The sequence below is a fragment of the Barbatula barbatula genome, assembly GCF_947034865.1.
Source record: "Barbatula barbatula genome assembly, chromosome: 10".
NCBI classification, from domain to species: Eukaryota; Metazoa; Chordata; class Actinopteri; order Cypriniformes; family Nemacheilidae; genus Barbatula; species Barbatula barbatula.
Window position 1 is genome coordinate 17,018,140 of NC_136773.1, and position 20,328 is coordinate 17,038,467.

Sequence of the window (20,328 nt, forward strand, 5' to 3'; positions counted from 1 at the left end):
TTGACTTGTTTAGGAAGGAATTGCATAGACTGGATCTACTGTTTATAATGGGACTGAATTTAGAGACGGACCCAAATCAGGCGTTGTAATACATACAAAAACAGAAGTAAACGATGTGTAATGACAGCTTCATACGTGCACGTGTGCGACAATGATTGTGTTTCATTATAACGCTATTACAGTAAAAATCTTTAAATAATACGATTACTTTTAGGTAGAGTTAGTATAAACGAAGCCTTTCGAGTTACCGATCATTAATGCGCTTGTGTGACGGGAATGGAGGTTGAAGACTTTGTTTCCAAGACACTTGAGCTCCTGCAAGAGGAGAGAGAAGCGGAGATAGAAGAAGCGCGGTAAATGACACATTGTCGTTCATCTTTACACTTGTTTTACCACAAACACGTTTTTATGGAGCTATTCTTCATCTACGTTACCCTAAATGTATTTAATCATAAAGAACAACCTGACTCTGTATTTCTTTTCAGGGCATGGCAGGAGAACGTATCTCTCAAAACCTTACAGCAAAAGGGAGTATGCCTGCTGAAACTTCAGGTCGCAAACCAGCACACTGGCATGTATGGGAGGCTTTTAGTCGTTTTTGAACCTAGAAAAAGTATAGGACCCTCAGTTCTTCCCAGCAACACGTTTGGACCCGGTAAGGCTCTGTCGATATATATTGGTTTTAAGGGGGGGAAGCCTGTAGACAGGTGACACGTTTGCACAAAAATGGAAAGTTTTCATGATCTGTTTAAAGCATTTAACTCAAATGTTGACTAAGCATTTTACTTTGCTCTTTTTTTCCTAGGTGACATTGTTGGTTTGTATCCATCAGAATGTCAGGGTCAGCCGTCTCAGTTGGGTTCAGGAGTGGTGACGCGTGTCACTCAGACATCCCTCACAGTGGCTTTTGATGACAAACAAGATGGTGTCAACTTGGACAGAGATGGACTCTACAATTTGATGAAGCTGGCAAATGATGTCACGTACAAGCGGCTCACAAAGTATGTGCAGATCTCAGTCTAGTAGGTCTAGTAGGTTTTTCATCCAATTTCGATGTACTACGTACAGTGACAAATAAAGGATTCTATTCTATAGTGTCATTAAAATCTGTTAAATAAGCTCTACTGTTTGAATCTGTCCTACATGCACTGTTGGAATTATATTACTGATGTAGAATTTAATTTGATGTTAGCTTTGCTGTGTTTTTTCAGGGCCTTAAAGTCTTTAAATTCATACAGTAATGGTCCTGCATCACACCTGATCAGCGTATTCTTTGGTTACTCAGAACCAGGGACAATATCACATCAACGTAAGAGATATCTTGAGTAACACATTAAAAAGGCCCAAAAACTGCTACAGCATAAATAAACATGTTGAGTAATTTGTTTACTATTATGTGTTAATGAGTTATAACATATTTGTTTTATAATATTAACAATTGCAGATGCATTGGAATTTAGCAACAAAGAGTTAGATAATTCTCAGAAGGAGGCTGTAGCATTTGCAATTTCTCAGAAAGATGTTGCAATCATACATGGACCACCAGGGACTGGCAAAACCACGACAGTTGTTGAAGTTATCCTGCAGGCAGTAAAACAAGAACAAAAGGTATGCACATGGTGACGACATCTACCTATAAATTCAGTTTATTAAAACGTCACATTATGAGAAAAAACACTCATAATGAATATGTAATTGAATTGTGTTTTTTATGCAGTGCTTGACAAAAAATAATTGCTAAACATTTTAATGCATGTAACCAGGTCCTTTGCTGTGCCCCATCTAACGTGGCTGTTGATAACTTGGTGGAGCGTCTGGTGAGAAGCAAGGTAAAAGTTTTAAGATTGGGTCATCCAGCCCGCCTGCTTGAGTCTATTCAGAAACACTCACTGGATGCCGTGCTTGCGCACAGTGACAACACCAACATCATTGCTGATATTCGCAAGGATATGGACAAAGCTTTGGTAAGATTTTAATTTAACATAATAGTTTTATTATTGCTTTAAATGGCCATAAGTATTTAAACAAGTCAAGCTTTGTAAATGGCATTGCATAGATAAATATAAATAGCCAGTGTTCACAGAATATGTACCACACAAAAACTGTGATAATACTGCAAATGTCAAAATAAATGTATTGACTTAGAGTGAAATGAAGAAGGCCCGTGACAAGGGCCAGCAGAGCATCCGGAGGCGAGAAATCGGGGAGCTGCGTCGAGAGCTCAGGTCCAGAGAGGATACAGCGATCACTCAGATCCTGAAGAGAGCGGATGTTATTCTAGCAACTAACACTGGTGCGTAAACATTTCATGGTTTTATGTTTGAATTTGTCAATTATAAACTTATGCGTGTGATTTGTTTTATACAGGAGCCGCTGATAATGGTCCTCTGAAACATCTTCCTAAAGATCATTTTGACATGGTGGTGATAGATGAGTGTGCTCAGGCGTTAGAGAGCAGCTGCTGGATCTCTCTTCTCAAAACACGCAAGTGCATACTGGCCGGGGATTACAAGCAGCTGCCACCCACCATCAAATCACAGAGGTGTGACAGAAAAAGTTTTTTACAATTATGAAAAGCACTATAGAAATAAATTCTACTTAAAATATGTGTAAATGTTTTTGGTTGCTGTTATTCTCAATAAGCCCTGACTCATATATTTCCTGACTCATATATTTACTTAATAAGATAAGGTTATTTCTTTTGCAGTGCTGCATCTAAAGGCCTGTCTGTGAGTTTAATGGAACGTCTGATTAAGAAATACGGAGATTCAGTGGTCCGAATGTTGACCACTCAGTATCGTATGAACAGTGCCATCATGCAGTGGGCTTCAGAGCAGATGTATGAGGGCAGACTGATCGCACACCAGTCAGTGGAGAAACACTTGCTTAGGTGTGCACAACATTTTATATGTTAGCCATGTTCAACAGTTTATGTGATTTGCTTATGCATGTGAATTGGATGGCACACAGCCTCTTTTAATATAATTTTTCTTATCTGGTCCATCTCGCACAGAGACCTGGTTGGGGTTGCTGATGTTGAGGACACCAGAATTCCTCTTTTGCTTATTGACACAGCAGGCTGTGGCCTTAGTGAGATGGAAGACACGGATGAGCAGTCCAAAGGGAATCAAGGTTGTTATTGGATTCAAACAAAACCTTTATTTGTGACCCCAGACAACAAAACCAATAATTATTAAAAATGTAAATGTATACATCATCTGAATAAGCTGAACGAATAAGCTTTCCATTGATTAATGGTTTGTTAGGATAGGACAACATATGGCCGAGAATACAACTATTTGAAAATCCGGAAACTGAGGGTGCAAAAAAATGTAGCAAGCTGTTGCTAAGAAGAAATGGGTTTGTTTTAACACACTATTGGCTTACTGATACAATGACGATATAAAGAGTAGATAAAGCCGAAAGCAAAAATTCTAAGCTTTACATAGATACCAAACTTGAATGGATAATCCCTAAACAGCGGGCAGGAGTGAGCAAAGTTAGTTGGAATGTTTTCTTAGCGATTTTGCTGCATCCACTCACAAAATAAAGTTTTTATATATTCACGGTAGGACATTTACAAAATATCTTCATGGAACATGATCTTTACTTAATATCCTAAGGATTTTGGGCACTTTGGCTCTTGCAACAAATATACCAGTGCTACTTACGACTGAAATTCGTCTTCATTCTCGAATTATGTTTTCTGTATTCCATAACTCCACAGGAGAAGTAGACATTGTGGCTCTTCATATAAAAGCTCTTACTGAGGCAGGACTTCAAGTCAAAGACATTGCAGTTATTGCACCTTATAATCTCCAGGTGAGTTTTTCTTTTTAAAGTAAAAGGAGACAGGAATTTGAGTGAAAATACTTCTATGCTTTGCAGTCGTTTCTAATTCATTGCAAAACTTTTAATTACAAATATAATTATCAACATAATGTAAGTCGCTTTGGATAAAAGCATCTGCCAAATGTCTAAATGTAAATGTAATAATTGAAAAATTATGCTTTTAGTTTTTGTTGAATCTCATTTTTGCTGAACATTTTAATGATCTGAAGGATTTGTATATTTCAGGTGGATCTTTTGAGAGAGAAACTGTCCCATAAACATGCCGAGCTAGAGATCAAGTCAGTTGATGGCTTCCAGGGCCGAGAGAAAGAGGCAGTGGTGTTGTCATTGGTCAGATCCAACCGAAAGGGTACGACAGCATTAGAGAATGACTGTTTGTCCTTAAACAGTTTACCGTTTTTTTGAAGATGTGAGGATTGCTTGTGAAATTAAAAGTGTGCATATTCCTTTAAGGTGAGGTTGGATTTCTTGCTGAAGACAGAAGGATCAACGTGGCTGTGACTCGTGCCAGGCGGCAGCTCACAGTAGTATGTGATTCTCAGACCGTTCGAAACCATGACTTCCTCAAATCCCTTGTAGACTATATGTCTGAACACGGGGAAGTTCGGACCGGATTCGAGTACCTGGAAGACTGTGTGCCACAGAATTACACCCGTGAAAGTAAAGACAAACAGCTCGGCATCAAAGAAGCTTCAAAGCAGAAGTCCAAAAATCAGGGCAAGAAAGCAGAGCAAGAACATAAGAAAAATGCAAACAAGGGTAAAGGAGAGAGTCAGATGAATGCTCAGTCTGGTCAACAAAATCAAGCTTCCAACTCACACCATCCTGAACCCAGAGATGCTGAGCAGACCCAGAGTAAGAGACAAGAGATCAAGGAGCAGTTACTAGACTTCCTTAAGGATCAAAACAAGAAAGAACTACAGTTTTCTTCCTCGCTCAATTCTCATGAGCGTTTGCTGGTCCACGAGCTCTCTGAAGAGCTGGGATTAAAGCATGAAAGTCACGGAGAGGGGAAGAACCGTCATGTCACTGTCTCCCGGTCACAGTCAGCATCGGAAAATCCAGAAAAAAAGCCAGAGACCCAACCACCAGAGGTGACCGCAAGTGCCGCAGGGGTGCTGAATGGAGAAAAAACTGAGAAACCCTCACAGTCGGCCATTGATCTGAAAAGCCTGCATATGGAGCGCATGCGTCGAGAGATGGAGAAACGAGAAGAGAAAAAACAGCAAAAACAACAGAGCGTGAAACTGGAGTCAAATCTCAATGCCAGTAAAAGCCAGTCAGTTAAGAAATCTAAAGGTACTACCAAAGGTTTGTGATGTCTCAGTCATATTTTTTTCATCTGAATCTCTTTAAATCAGAACCAATATTCTCTTTGCTACACATTATGGCTGTATTGCATTTTGTTTTGTTTTTGTACAGGAAGTACTAAGATGAAAGCAGGAGCAGTGGATATTGCTGCAGCTGCCGCAGGAGATGATGATTTTGATGCTCTTATCGACGCTGTGGTGAAGGCAGACAGCGTATGCAGCTTTGTCAAGTGTAAAGCCAGCGTCCTCATATTAGGACAGCTCTGCATCTACTGTAACAGACAATACTGTCTGAGTCATCATATACCTGAGGTAAAATGTGACAGCAGTCAATATCATGAGAAATAACATTTCATAATAATTTTGGGCTGTTCATGTCGCTCTACCACCTGCCGCTTTGCATATCCTTCTGAAGAATGCCAATGTTAAAAAAAGAGCAGCTGCAGTTTATTTTTAACAAGGTCCCTAATAGCTTCATTTGCAAGTATAGTAAGTGCAGTCTCATACAAGTCTTGCCCATTTAAAGATGCTGTGTGTAATGTATTGGAGGATCTAATGACAGAAATGCAAAATAACATACTTAACTGTCTTCAGAGATTTTTGACCTTACATATTGAAGCGTTACGTTTTATTACCTTAGATTGAGCTATTTCTATCTACACCGCAGGTCTCCTTACATGGAATTTGCCATGTTGTATCTACAGTTGCCCAAAACAGACAAACTGCTCTACAGAGCACATGTCATAAATACGTAAACTCCTTCGGAAAAGAATCTTCTGTGTCAGCCTCCATAGTGCTTCGAAAGGGAGGGGTGGAGTGAGCTTTTGTTTGCAATTCGCAGCCTCTAAACTTAATACTAACCTTGTAATAAGCATTAGAAAAGATAAAACATGTATATTTTACCCCTTTGAAACTTGCTTACATCTAATGCTACATTGATTATGAGGTATATATATATATATATATATACACACACGAGTATATAAATATTTTGATATGATAATATATTGTCCTTCAGGTTCACGGATGTGGAGACAAAGCAAAATCTCAGGCTAGAATGAGGATCAGTAAGGAGGGGGTGTTGTATGCTGGAAGTGGACAGAAGGACAAGTCAATGGACCCAAATAAAAAAGCACACCTGCAGAGAAAACTAGACTCCAAACTCAAAGAAATGGCATCTTACAGAAAAAACAAGGCCAAGGACAAAGAACAATAACATTGTAGAACACACTAGATGTATTTCATGCTGTTGGATTTCAGATATGATGAATGGTTAATAGTGCAATATTTAAAAATATCAAAATAACAAACTCGCACAAACAATCTTTTATTTTGTTTGGATGTATTTAGGTTCTAAGGAACAGCTGTGATTTAAAAGAGATAAAAACTGTGTTATACACACCCTCAGGTGATTGCAAACCCGATGAATTTTTTTCTTCCTCGAAACACAAAAGATGAGTTTTTAAAATTCATATATGTTTCAAAAGACATGAAAGTGATTAAAGTCTTTTCAGGTGAATGAATGAATGAATTATAAGCAAATAACAAGAATCAAACATGCAGCAATTTTACGGTTAGCTGGCACTAAGACTTGAAATACAGTTCTTGAAATACATCCAACCTAATACTGGTCTTAAATCCCTTTAAAAGAGTTTTGTAGGATTTTTGTTGGAATCAATATTTGGAGTTCTTTCAAAGTTGTTAATACCTAATGATCAGACTACTGGAACCCAAGCTTGGATAACTTTTCCACTTTATCTCGATGATGTTCTTGTCAGATGTACCGTGACTCATTTATTCCACAATATGAACACCAGAGCTGTGAATACAGTAATTCTAGTTAATACAGGATATAATATATTTAGTCAATGCACGGCCCCCCAGTGTCTCTACTTGCACAGTATATGTACATGTGTAATATATGCGTCTTGTCCACAAGAGGACATTAGAGACATGAGGTGGAATTGTGAGAGACAGGGATTTGGTTACTACAGGATTTGGATGGTGAATAAATTAAGATCAATTTTCCTAAATGATATATGACGAGATTATGTGCAACAACATCTGGCAGTTAGATCTTGTGGCATGCTAGCAAACTTTACGTTAAGCCTACACCTAAACAAACTTTCTTGCGGAATGTGTTGCAGAGACTGAACATTGATGTTGTTCAGGCTCTTCGCGTCTCATCAGAACGAACAGAAAGAAAGAAATACAAGATTTACTAATGCTGTAAAAATGTGGTCTTGTGTGCATATCTATGAACTACCTCCTTGTGGATAGTAGGTTTTAGTGATTTAAGCGAAAACTATTTTGCCTAAAAGTAATGTATAGAGAAATCACAAAGTTGTTTTTATAGGAAAGAATTTGTTAGTCCTATTGAAATATTAAAACTTATTACAATACTTGTAATCCTATAGTACAGCTGCAGTACAGTATTTTAATATAGTTCTAGATTTACTGTGGTAGATACTCTGGGCTTGAAATGCTTGGCACTAATAATAGATCTGCAATGCTTTGAATCAGGTATGACCAGTTACGTCCAGTAAATAGTTCCAAAATCAAAACAAAGCTAAAGGAAAACATTACTGTTTTACATTAACATAATGTTTAAAGTGAACATTCAGATAAGTTTCTGTTATATGGTGTTCCGTTTATTGTGCTAATGTGCATTAACGGTATAAAACTGTAATAAAACAATATAGCTGAAGAAATTAATTTCATACTGTATATTCATAACAAAAACTGGCACCCATACTAATTTCTATAATGTAATACAAAGAATTAACAGACAAATATTTTAAATTATGAAGTATTTCTACGTTTTGGTAGTATTAACTTTAGGCCAAGTACAGTGACACTTAAATAGAAAAATAAATTAATCCAAAGTAATAAGTGCCTGGACAAATAAAGCAAATAAAAAACTTCGAAAGATGTGAACAACACTGGGCCAGGACAACTTCATGTTTAAGTTTAACACCACAAAGTTTTGAACAAAATAAACATTTATAGCTGAAACAAAATATTAAACAAATATATTTATGATACAATTACATATAGGATTAAAAAATGAAACCGTAAGTCCTTTTGGACCAGTGTTCACATCTTGTAAAGTGTCTGTTGTGTTGGATAATGTTGTGGTCCTTCTTGACACGTTAAAGTGCTAAGATTCTGAGTGTGCTTCCCTGATTTACCCCAATGGAGAAATAAGGAAAGATGCTCTCTTTAGTCCTCACATCTTTAAATGTGTAAATGCTTGTACCATCTGAGGTATTAGTAAAGGACACTTTTCCTTTCTCATAGTCCAGTTCAACTGTAACTATCTGCGGTTTCCTTTTTAAACTGAGCCGTGTGCTTGGAGACGTCTGAGCCCTATACTCCTCATCACTGAGACCAATTACCCAGAAACCGTTTGTAGGGCTGAGGAACTCTGAACTCTTCCTTCTGATGGACTCCCGTGCCACTCCAATATACCACTCGTTGTTGTCTAACACTTCCACGTGCCAGCAGTGCTTTCCTGAACTGATTCCGCAAGCGGCGAGTACTGCCAAGCGGCTTGTGCAGCGTTTGGGGTTATCAGGAACCTTCTGTTGTTTTCCATACTTGACGGTGGTCAGTTCATCACTGATTATCAAGTTAGGATGTGCTGTGTTTGGATCAAAATTGACACGGTCTGGACAGAAGCAAACAAGTCACCGTTCACTATTTAAAAGTTTGGCAATGTGATGTGAGTTAATGATATAAAGAATTGTGTAGCCTACTTACAGTGGTTGACAACTTTTTCCATTCGTTTCCAAACCCCATGCTTTAATGACCCCAGGTACTGAAACACGTCTATAATAGCCCCTGCCGGATATTCTGTGTCAGGCATAATGTAAGTAGTCCTGGAATAAATGTATTTATTCATTTCAGTTTGGAAAAATAAATGTGTAATTTCGCATAAATCCGGCTGCTTACGATACCTTTTTAGTGCCTCCTTACATTCCTGCAGGAATATATGAAAATGTTAGCGTAATTGTCAGAATTTGTATGCTTTGCATCAGATTATGCCATATGTGGTATAGTTAAAATAAGATTTGAAGGGATATTGACCTTTAAAAATGATAGATTGTCTGCTATTGTGATGGGCTCTACGTAGTTTTTTATGTCGGTGAGCTCTTCAATGATAATATTGACTGCTTCCAATTGTTCGCTCACCATCTCAGTCTTGTTTTTTGTTTGATTTCTCAGCACTATAAGCCGAGCTCTTTCGTCCTCCCTCAAGAATTCATGTAACTTTTCGTACTCTTTCTTTATTTCCTCTGCAGTTTCAGCTGCTTGTCTCTGTATATTAAAATACAAATAATTATGACTGGGTGATCCTTAAGGAATTCTATGTTAAAGAAACAGTTCGGCCAAAAACTGACAATGATACACCTTTTACACTGTAAAATATTCTAGTAAATTACCGTAAAATTATAAGAATGACTACTCTGGTAAATACAAACACAATCGTACCCAAGCAATTACATTTGTTGGAAAGGAAATATTAATATAGTGTAATGCGTTTGCACTTGACCCAACAGCATTGTATTATACGACTCAATTACTAAACTTTGTTTGACTTTCATGAAGAGCACAAGTTAAAGCATTCCATTTGTTAAAAGCAAACTTTTATATTATTATGTTCTGACCATGTACATGCTCCTAATGGGTCATTTTGTTGTGTGTAAATAACATAATGCCGATAATGTTTTGGTAGTGGTCATGTTGACACAAAATCTCTTAGTCACAGCAGACTGTATTGTACCAAACCCCTAATACTTTATTTCCTCTGTGAAACGTAAAAAAAGAGCATTAGTCGTTTTACTAAGCTACATTTCAATAGCATTGTGTTGAAATATAGAACCGAAACGTTTTCCAAAATGACTTTTTTCATTCCAAGGAAGAAAGTCAAACGATTAATCACATCCAGAATTAAAGTTTGTGTTTACATAGTATATGTCTGTGTCCTGTGCATATACATTTTGTATTCATAATACACATACATGCATATATTTAAAGAAAATGAATAAAAATAATAAACATTTACTTTTCAATTATTGATTTTTTGTTTTATGTATAAAAAAGTAATATGCGGAGTACACAGACATTCATTATGTAAACACAAGCTTTTATTCTGGATGCGATTAATTGTTTGATAACCCTAGATAGTTTTGAAACAAACCCTTGCAATTTTTATTGCTTTATTGCTCGGTTCACCTTTATATACGCTTTCAATTCTTCCAAGTTCTCCTTTAATTTTTCAGATCTGTTCAGATGTTGTTTCAAGGGATTATACCTAGCTGTGAGCTCTCTCTGTTAATTGGAAGTATAAAAACACACTTTATGTTATAAAATATGTTATCCACAGATTTGTTATTCACAGACTCCTTTGAATACAGATCGAACCCTTACCAGTATTTCAGATGTGGCCTCGGGTATCGAGCAGTAGTTGTGATTTGCGTGGCTCCGCGTTGATGTGCAAACTGTACAGATAAGCTCTGCATCTTTCCGGCAAAAGAACTTTAACTCTTTGTCGTGAATTGAGCAACGTTCCACTGATCTTAGCATGAAGTGCTCTGGCTTCTGTTTGAAGACATCTGAAACTTTCCTTAGAGCCTGATTGATCGAAGGTCTGGATGAGCCCGCTGTACAGTGACACACTGGACATTGCTGTAATCCCCTACTTTGCCAGCGTGTGTGAATGCACCTTTTACAAAAACTGTGGCTGCAGCTTAGAGTGACAGGATCATTGAAGACTTCATAGCACAATGGGCATGTTAAATCCTCCTTGACAAACGGACATTCTCCGGCCATCATATGTGATTCGGCGATGTCAAAACAACCTATGCAGACTGACAGAAGTGTGTTCAGAAGTATGCTGAGAGAGACTGGTTAGACCTGATTTTCAAAATTCGCCTAGTGTTTCCTGTACGACACCGGGAATATTTTTAGCACAGATGACTCATGCGTGGGCCTCATTGAAAACATCAGAAATGAATCAGCAAAAAGGTTTTATTGCAGATTTACTAAAAAAGTCCATTATATATAACATGGGACTTCTTTAATAAACAATGAGTCTTCATTTCAGAAGATTCTGAGAGTACCACGCAAGTAGGCACAAATGATAAGAGGTAGTTATGACCTGTGAGGAACCAGGATATGAGAAACTTTTGATAAACAGCATGCAAATGAGTAAACAGGAATCTAGGAACTTAAAGATCAACCCAGAAAATAAAGTAAAAGTGAAACCAATAAAGCAGCATACATATTGCTCCCATATGAGTTCAACAACTGCCACGTCATGTTTTAATGTGTTTTTAAAAACCTGTATGATCTTGAACAATACTACACATATTACAAAAGATTACTTTGGCATATTCTAGGACTGAAAGCTACTTGGAAGTGTGTTATATTTGTGTTGTATGCATTTATAATAGTTAGGGAATAATTACAAAAAGAGAATAAGCTGTTAAAAGTAGAAATCATAGGAAACGTGCACTTAGACAATGTATTATGTAAATCTTTTCATAGTGAAAAATCGTCGAAACACTTTATGATCTGTCAGTTGTTCATTATGTATTCATTAGACATTGTTCACTGTACTGGTATGCTAGCTGCTATATAATATATGCTATATACTACATAATCATTATATATAGCGCTTGTAATTTGTGGGATTAATAAAAATGACTAAAGAATGTGTAATTATTATCACGTTTAAATATTTCACCATACATACAAAAATATGCTTGCTTTTTTGATTGATTCATTCATTATTAAATGAGAATGCACAAAGAGATCAAAATAAATGCTCATTTTGGGCCACTCTGATTACATTTTCTTATTTGAGAAATCATGAGGTTAAAAGCTGATATTAACCATATTTCTAATTGCAGATCCCATTAACGCCTTTAAAAAAAGAAGCTACTTTTCACATTCTATTGATTCAGAGTAAAAGAAAATGATTTGCCGCAAACATTGTAAAAACGTCAGAGTAGAATAAGATACTGATAAAAGACAATATCGTCATAAATAATTGTTATAAATAGTTAACAGAATGCATAATTGGTCAAGATAATACGTCGAACATATGCCCTTGTTACCTCACAATATTACAGTTCAATAGCAAGAGGGCGGTTAGAGACATTTGAGTTTACTCCAATCTCATAAACAAACTTCAAACTCAAATAAAACAGCATCTCAACATGTCTTATATTACTGACAAAGAAATACTTCTAAAATACATAAATGGTTGCAGTCATTATTTACACATTCTACATTGTTTATAGTTTGGAACAGACGTCATTTTTTTGAAAATCATAAAAATTACAGTAATAACAAAAGTGTTTGTTGAAGATCTATATTTTTGTTCTGTTCTTCTTTGATATAATAACAATAATGCACTCACCTCTTTGACAATTGTCCTCATTGGGAGAGCAGCAACGCTGCACGAACCCATGAAAAGCAGTTCTGTCTTAACTAATGCCATTGTAAGTTCAGTTCCGTCCTCAGAACTCATATCAACATTTCTTTGAGAAAAATCTCTTTGCTGACTTCTCTGCGTTGGGCTATGAGTACATGTTCTATCATTTATCATCATTTCCAGTTGATGAAAACAACTTTTGTTTGTCACAATAAGCTTCCTGAAAGATGGCCCTGGATCCTTTTCTCCCAGACATGTGTCACTGTGATGGGATTTATCCATTTTGTCCAAGGCAGGTCTGTAACCTCATACAAATCCCAGCTTCAAAGATGTGCGGTGACACTTCGGGCAGCCCTTCGTACCATTGGTTTGCAGACACCTGTGTGAACAGAACGAAGTGAGATGCATAGCTCCTTTTTTGAAAGCGAATGACTACGATTAAGTACATCGTTGCCTACTTGAGGTGGAATATGTGAGAGCAGGGCAAGGCTTGAAGCTGTTGGTTCTTCTCTCCGATAGATTCCCCGCACATGCCACAATAAAGCTCCAGCTCCTCCACACACTGCAGGAACTTTACCACCTGCTCTCTCAAGTCTTCCTGCTGCTCTTTACAGCGGTAGACGGCTTCACGCAGACTGTGGACCTTCAGAATGCACAGCTGGAAAAGAGCACAAAGATTCAAAAAACAGTCGAACGGACAGCACAGCTTTATCTCTAAATGCAAAGTCATCAAAGCTCCTTAAGTAGTGCTAATAATGTGATATACTGTATGTTCGCATGTGTCTTATTCTAAAATAGCTGCATCAAGACACACCTTGTTTCCAATCGCCTCTGCCAGATCATGGGCTCGCTGCAATGAGTCTAGTGCCTGCACCAAAGTACGAAAAAAAGACCAAATGACATTTGAGATATTGTCATGAGCTGTTGTCATTTTAAAGCATTTTAAAAGTGATCTCCTTTCTTCTGCAAAACACAAAAGAAGATATTTTGAAAAATGTTGGTAACCATTATTGTATGGACACAAAAACACTTCTTTTGTGTTCTGTAGAAGAAGGTTTGAAATGGCAAAAGGGCATGTAAATAATTACAGGATTTTCATTTTAAGGTGAACTATCCTGGAGGTTGTATGGAATGTGCCCTTAATCGTGAGTTATGTCACCTTGTCATATTCCTTTTGTAGAATCCAGCACTTCCCCACTCCTACATAGATGGATGCTTGTCCAAGACGGTTGCCAATCTCTGACATTATACACATGGAGGACTCATAGCGAGGGAATGCTTTCTGTGTTCAGGATCAAATGAAAACATTACTCATATAAACAATGCTACCTAAAAGTAACTATCGCTTTTTAAGTGATAACTAGATAGCGAATCACACTTTACATTACTGCTTTTTAGGACCAGGGATTTTTTGTGATGGTATGCTCTTGGTGCTTAATGGCAGAACTTACATCAACATCTTTTTGGCAGCGATGAATATCAGCAAAGTTAAGCAGACACAATGCCTGAAGAGGCCGATCTCCATGCTGCAATGCAATCTTCATTGATTCCTGACAGACACAAGAATGTTTCAAATAGTAAAGAACGTTAATGTTTGTTTTTCTCCACACTAACAAAAATACTAATAATCCATAAAGTACTATTATCATGAAATTTTGTATTTTGGCAGATTTTGGTAAGACATTCTTTAAGATTTTCCACTTGGGGAGAAATTACAGGGAATGAGAAGAATGAGGCCTTATGTCTATCTGAAGAGGAAATTGTCCATTAAAGTATATCATTATCAAGTTGAAGTGATAGTTTACCCAAAAATGAAAATTCTGTCATCAATTACTCACTCTCTTTGCATTTTACAAACCTGTATAGGACTTTCTTTCTTCCGCAGAACACAAAAGAAGATACTTTGAAGAAAGTTGTTTAACCGAACAGCACTGGTCCCCATTCACTTCTATTGTAAAAAGCAATGCAAGTGAATGGGGGCCAGTTAACAACATTCTTCAAAATATCTTCTGAAAGTCATACAGATTTACATTTACATTTAGTCATTTAGCAGACGCTTTTATCCAAAGCGACTTACAAAGAGTTCGGGGAGCAATAAGCGATATGTCATACAAAGAGCAATAGTACAATAGGTGCTAATAGAAAGTTACAAGATTGGAAATGACAAGCTGGTGAGTAAATGATGAAAGATTCTTTATTTGTGGGTGAACTATCACTTGAAGTCCTTACAACCTTATCATTTTATTTTAAGTAAAATCTTTCAAACACAGTCTGTAAGAACATTAAAGGAGTAGTTTCATCACAGCTTTAAAAGCCTCTACACGACACCAGACGCTGAATAAGGGGAGGTTTCCTCATAAGGCTCCATTTGTTTTCGACAGAAGAAATTAAAACATGGACGGTGAGTGAATTATAAGGAAACTTTAATTCTGAGAGTGAACTACTCCTTTAAGGTTCCAACCCACAAGACCTAAATCAAGCATGACAGCTGTAACCTGCTGTGCTTTGATCCACACTGTTTGTAACAGACAGTGACTGCCTGTTATGTTTCTCTGAGATGAGCTATGTTCTTCATTAACGCTATATGGTCACCCGACTGTCGTATTTTTATCAACGATAGTAAAGGGGGTTGGTCTGGTGCCTTGGCACAACTAGACCCACAAATAACTCCACCTGTTGGTTGTACTGTGGCCTCTTTCACATAACCATAATAAGCGGCGATGGTCAGAGGTCAAGGTTATGCCAAGGGGGCTGATAAATATGATCAACATGTGGCATCCTGGGGATTAGATCACTACATTTCGTTACACTGTACTTGTATGTGTGTAATGACAATAAAGTTGAATCTAATCTAATCTAATTAGATGATGCTGCCTACAATTTCTTCAGGTGACCGCTGACACAAGCTCTGGCATGTTCATGTCTCCAAATGAAGATTCCATATGTTTATATATTTATGATGCAGATGAATAATTTTAATTTGACTAGCCCTAATTCAGATGATTTATGTAAATGATGCAGTGTTGGTGTGAATAACAGTGCGATCTAGACTAAATCCCAACTCTAATGATCAAAACCAATATGATCCAAGAGCAACAAATATAAAGTGTCCAAATTAGTATTACTTTTAATGAATATTTCATGGCTTCATAGGATGGGATTCAAACGCCTTAAAGGGATAGTTCACCAAAACATGAAAATTCTGTCATGATTTACTCACCTCAAGTTGTTTCAAAACTGTTTACACTTTTTTGTTCCCCTAACCACAAAGAAGGAGGTTTGGAAGAATGTTTGTAGCCAAACAGCTCTGGGGCACTATTGACTACCATAGTAGGAAAAGACTATGGCAGTCAATGGTGCCCAGAACTGTTTGGTTTTTCCACATCGAAATTTCTTTGTTTCACAGAACAAAGAAATGTATATAGGTTCGGAACAACTTGAAGGTAAGTAAAACATGACAGAACTTTCATTTGTTGGATGAACTATGACTTTAAGGGTTACCTAAACTTTTCATTATGATCACTGTTGGATCCTGTGTCTTTATCACACTTTATCTTTACCCATTGATCCGTGATTCTTTCAAAAATAGTAAACAACATTTTGCTGATCATCATAACAATATGCTTATACCTCACAGCATTCCATTGCATCTGGTAGGCGCATCAGCTTTCTGTAGGCCACCGACATGTGGTACTGACTCATGGCGCGGTACTTTAAACTCCACCCTTTACCGTAGTCATTTACAAGTTCAGCTGCTTTGCAAGGAAAGAATAGAGCTTTCTCGTAATCCTGTAATGGCACAAAACATATGGGCACTTATTAGCTGCATTAAAAATTAAAAATAAAAATAAGTGATATGAAATGACATTATATATATAATGTCTCAAACGGGCTCAAACAAGTCACTTATAGTTGATAATTCATTTAAACAAATCCCTGTAGCTGAAATACTAGATCTGCCAAAAAGCATCAATGCTTGAGTGAATTTGCATGTGGCAGGGAGATATAACTTTGCCACAGCTATAAGAGGCTCCTAGCTGCTTTGACATTCCCTGCATGCCTTTCCATCACATACTTATTACAGCAGGCCTTTCTGAGAATGAAGGGGATTTGCTGTCTTAAATCTCTGGTGTCAAGGTGAGTACGAATGCCTTTATCCAGCTAAACCTACTTTGTCTGACTTGCATCTGAACACATTGTGTAGTATGTAGACAGTATTTCAATAATGTAAAGAGGGCTTTCGAATGTGTCAGTGTATCCAAAGGAGCATTAAACAAATATGTACACTCTTAAAAATAAAGGTGCTTAAAACGATCTTCACAGCAGTGCCATAGAAGAACCATTTTTGGTTCCACAATGAACCATCTCTTTCATATTTTTTCATAATCTAAAGAGCCTTTGTTCGCCACAAAGAACCTTTTGTGAAACAGAAAGGTTCTTCAGATGTTAAAGGTTCTTTATGGAACCATTTAGACAAATTTTTTTACTTCTATGGCATTATATGACATTATGAAGCACCTTTATTTTGTAAACAGTGTATACAGTGATTAAACAGACACTGACAGGCGTTAAGGATACGTCACATCATGTACACACTAATTATAAAAATGGATATTAATATACTGTAGATACAGTACAAAAATACAATTTTATTAATATTTTTAGGATGCACTGAACCAGACAAAGCAAAATTTATTAATGTTTAATTCATTGTTAAAAGTGAGATTAAATATAAGCTACTTTTAATTTGTTAAACATTTGTGGTCCCTAAATACTTTAATATTTGTCATTTCCATGTTTAATTACTATTCTATAATGTGGAAAAAAGTAAATAAGAAACTTTTGAGATGCAGTGTATCTCCGCTGGCTGTCACAAGCAATAAAGAAATACAAATGCCATGCATACGATTGTTATACCTTCAGCTGGATGTAGAAGTTTCCCAAACTGCAACAAACCCTGCACTCCAACATCTTGTCATCATTGTTGTGAGCGTATCGCAGAGCCTTCTCATAGCTCACCAAGCCCTTTTGGAAAACACTAAGGCCTAGAAATGCATTGCCCATGCTCAGACACACCTGCCCGTTGAGCTGCAGGCTAACAGTCGTACCCTGCATGTTTAGGCAGGTCTCGCAATACGAGACAGTTTTCTGGAAATCGCAAAGCTTCTCGTTGCTGCGAGCCAGGTTTAGGTAGCCTTCCGTCAAGTAGTCCGGGTCCTCCATCTCTCTGGCTGTGTTTATCTGAGCTAAGGAATACTGATATTGACACATGTTTGCACATTTAAGGAGACAAAACAAAATGAACATTTTGGAATTAAATACAATAAAGGACAATATAATAATGCAATACAATAATGGACAATTAACCTCTCCTGACTTATTCAGGTCGTTACCCTATGGCAAAATGTATAGAGTAGATATGCTAAAGTCTTATTGTTTAAATTGTTTCCATACCATAACATCATGAAGGGGTGAGCATACCTTATTATTAATATTTGACACCTGCAGTTGTTAAAACATCACGCAAGTGAAGTCTTTGCTGAACTTTATTGAAGCAGGTCCTTGTGCGAGTAAGGTTTATGTCAACAAGATGCTCTCTGCTGAGGATCATATTGCACGCTGCCCTCCTTACCCCCCCTTAACTATGGAAGTTACATATAATAACCTTGTTCCGCATTACTTGCATTGGTATATATTTCAGTACCTCAGAAATCATATGCTACTGACATGACGTGTAAATTGGTGCAGTAACTTTTGCACATTTAGCCACAGTGCATTTCTTCAACAAAGAAGATTTTTAAAAACTATACAAAATAAAATATTTTTTATATAGCAAGATATTATCCATGATAAACATGATAGAAAGAAGTTACTTTAACTACTGAGTATAGATGTAAGTGACTCTTACCTGTAGCATCTCTTTGTATTTCCCCATTTCCGAATGTGCTGTGATCAGACACCCTAAAACTCGAAACTTCCCACCAGGATCAGTCGTCTTCCTCAACACCTTCATCCAAACATATAAAGCCTTTTCCGTATCATTACACTGGTACAGCTTCAATCCCTTCTCAGTCTGCTGTTTGGTTTGGTCCTGACCCATTTCTGCTACAAAGTCCCTCATAAAAATAATCATTCGTTTGGCTCTACAGCCCTCTGGGGATGTGCAATCATACGTTTGGGGTTTTATAGTTAATGTCCCAAAAGAGAAGTTGTGTTATCGATAATCCACCTTAGATCTTAGCAGCCACCGGCTTCTCTATTCCACAACTCTCAGCTTCGATAGCGAAGAGATGCAAAACAAAAAAACTGGATCCACGCGTAGAAGGTAATCAAGATTCCCATTGCTCATCACATCGAGAAAGCTGCCGAAAAATCACAAAAGTGCCATCACTGAGATGCAAAATGTCATAAAAATCACTCTGTCAAAGATTTTTTAATCAAAGTTTCCAGGCAAAAATGCAACGCTCAATTAAAAAAGTCCCAATCAAAGGTTCTCGCAGCGATCTCCCAGAATATCTGCTCCCTCCACACACGAAGGGGAAGAATTCTCTGTACCCTTACCCCCCTCAAACCACCCCTTCATCTCCGTCCACCCTCCCACTGCAGTGCTGGCGCTTCAGCAGATGGTCTTGTCACTCTGGACCATGTGTCCCTGCTGGAATCCAACTTCAGCCTCTGAAAAGATCCAAGGTCACAAAAGATCCGCCAGCTTCATACCAAGAGTGCTCCTTTTCACCTCCACATCCATGGACCCACGGCAGGCTCAAGTGCTACGACTATTAACAACCCTTGAGAAAAAAGAACATCCGGACAAATTCAATTTGAGCTATACTGCAGAGGTCTGTACACCATGTGAGCAGGTCTAAAAACAGACAGATATTTCACAACGGTGAAGCGGAGTCAAGCGGTCCTCAAAGTGGCCGGCGGTTCCTGTGGGTGGGCCTTGTTAAGCCTCTTGGTGTGCCATCTCCCAGCCCCCAGCCTTGGTGTCAGCAACTGATGCTTAGAATAGTTCATAAAGTCTGACATGGTATTTGTCTTGAGTTACAGTACCACTGCTTCTTGAAACACATCAATGGGATTGAGTTGTCGGGTTCTCTACAGAATTGATTTATTTTCTGAATTCCATTTATATTTGTGGAACGTTTACTAATATTTATGCTTCGCTTGTTGGTGGATCACAGTATATTTACTTCAGAGATATGTTGTATTTTTCAGAAATATGCAACAATTCTGACCCTGTTAATCTCCCTATGCTCCTCTCTTATTTTGTTTTCTTTAAATTAGAATTGAGAACACAAATGGCAATAACGGAGAATTTTCTTTTTAAGAATGTTTTGTGAATCTGGCCCCAGGAATTACACAGGTGGTTACACATAATTTGATGGCTAACCGACATATCAATACAGGGGTACCAATAACTACAGCAGGAAAAAAGGACAAGTGGTGTGAATTTCTAAATCGCAACACCGAGCAACTGTGCTCAGCAAGGCAAATAAACCAAGATCCTGCATTGTTGAAGCGGGTACAGAGCGACCTTATACTCAGTCAGAACACTCTGTGCCAGCAGAAGAAACCAAAGGGGTCCAGAGTGACACTTCCACAGTTCAACCAGAGCTCTTTGCTAGAGTACCACAGACTGCAAGGCCAAACGTGCCTGCAAAAGCACATACTGAGAGAAGACAGGAGCTTTCTGGGAGACAAGTGAACCCACCAAGGTGA

General features: G+C 37.6%; 3 protein-coding genes across 6 annotated transcripts; 1 reads left to right on the plus strand and 2 right to left on the minus strand.

Annotated features, from left to right (window-relative positions):
• Positions 1–61: 61 nt before the first annotated feature.
• On the plus strand, positions 62–7,393 carry ighmbp2 (immunoglobulin mu DNA binding protein 2). Of its 2 annotated transcripts, none has more exons than XM_079465721.1 (15): positions 62–353; positions 486–655; positions 806–1,001; positions 1,212–1,309; positions 1,445–1,608; positions 1,764–1,964; positions 2,146–2,293; positions 2,368–2,542; positions 2,708–2,890; positions 3,014–3,132; positions 3,728–3,822; positions 4,078–4,201; positions 4,306–5,163; positions 5,275–5,474; positions 6,181–7,393. In XM_079465721.1, the coding sequence occupies exons 1-15, from the start codon at positions 277–279 to the stop codon at positions 6,376–6,378; spliced, it is 3,006 nt and encodes a 1,001-aa protein (XP_079321847.1). In that variant the 5' UTR covers positions 62–276; the 3' UTR covers positions 6,379–7,393. The 2 variants fall into 2 exon arrangements, with proteins under 2 accessions (XP_079321847.1, XP_079321848.1); XM_079465722.1 differs by having other exon boundaries at positions 4,306–5,151.
• A 401-nt stretch (positions 7,394–7,794) lies between these two features.
• Positions 7,795–11,046, minus strand: LOC306899336 (zinc-binding protein A33-like). 3 transcript variants are annotated; one of them, XM_079465504.1, is made up of 6 exons: positions 10,596–11,046; positions 10,401–10,496; positions 9,252–9,482; positions 9,122–9,144; positions 8,925–9,043; positions 7,795–8,832 (listed from the first exon to the last, which is right to left on the minus strand). In XM_079465504.1, exons 1-6 carry the CDS (start codon positions 10,998–11,000, stop codon positions 8,315–8,317), a joined length of 1,392 nt encoding a protein of 463 aa, XP_079321630.1. In that variant the 5' UTR covers positions 11,001–11,046; the 3' UTR covers positions 7,795–8,314. The 3 variants fall into 3 exon arrangements, with proteins under 3 accessions (XP_079321630.1, XP_079321629.1, XP_079321631.1); XM_079465503.1 differs by having other exon boundaries at positions 8,925–9,144; XM_079465505.1 differs by lacking the exon at positions 10,401–10,496 and having other exon boundaries at positions 10,596–11,042.
• A 132-nt stretch (positions 11,047–11,178) lies between these two features.
• rapsn (receptor-associated protein of the synapse, 43kD) lies at positions 11,179–19,139 on the minus strand. Its single transcript, XM_079465383.1, has 8 exons — positions 18,515–19,139; positions 17,524–17,862; positions 16,237–16,395; positions 14,058–14,156; positions 13,766–13,888; positions 13,421–13,474; positions 13,065–13,264; positions 11,179–12,985 (listed from the first exon to the last, which is right to left on the minus strand). The coding sequence occupies exons 1-8, from the start codon at positions 18,737–18,739 to the stop codon at positions 12,913–12,915; spliced, it is 1,272 nt and encodes a 423-aa protein (XP_079321509.1). The 5' UTR covers positions 18,740–19,139; the 3' UTR covers positions 11,179–12,912.
• Between the last annotated feature and the right edge of the window lie 1,189 nt (positions 19,140–20,328).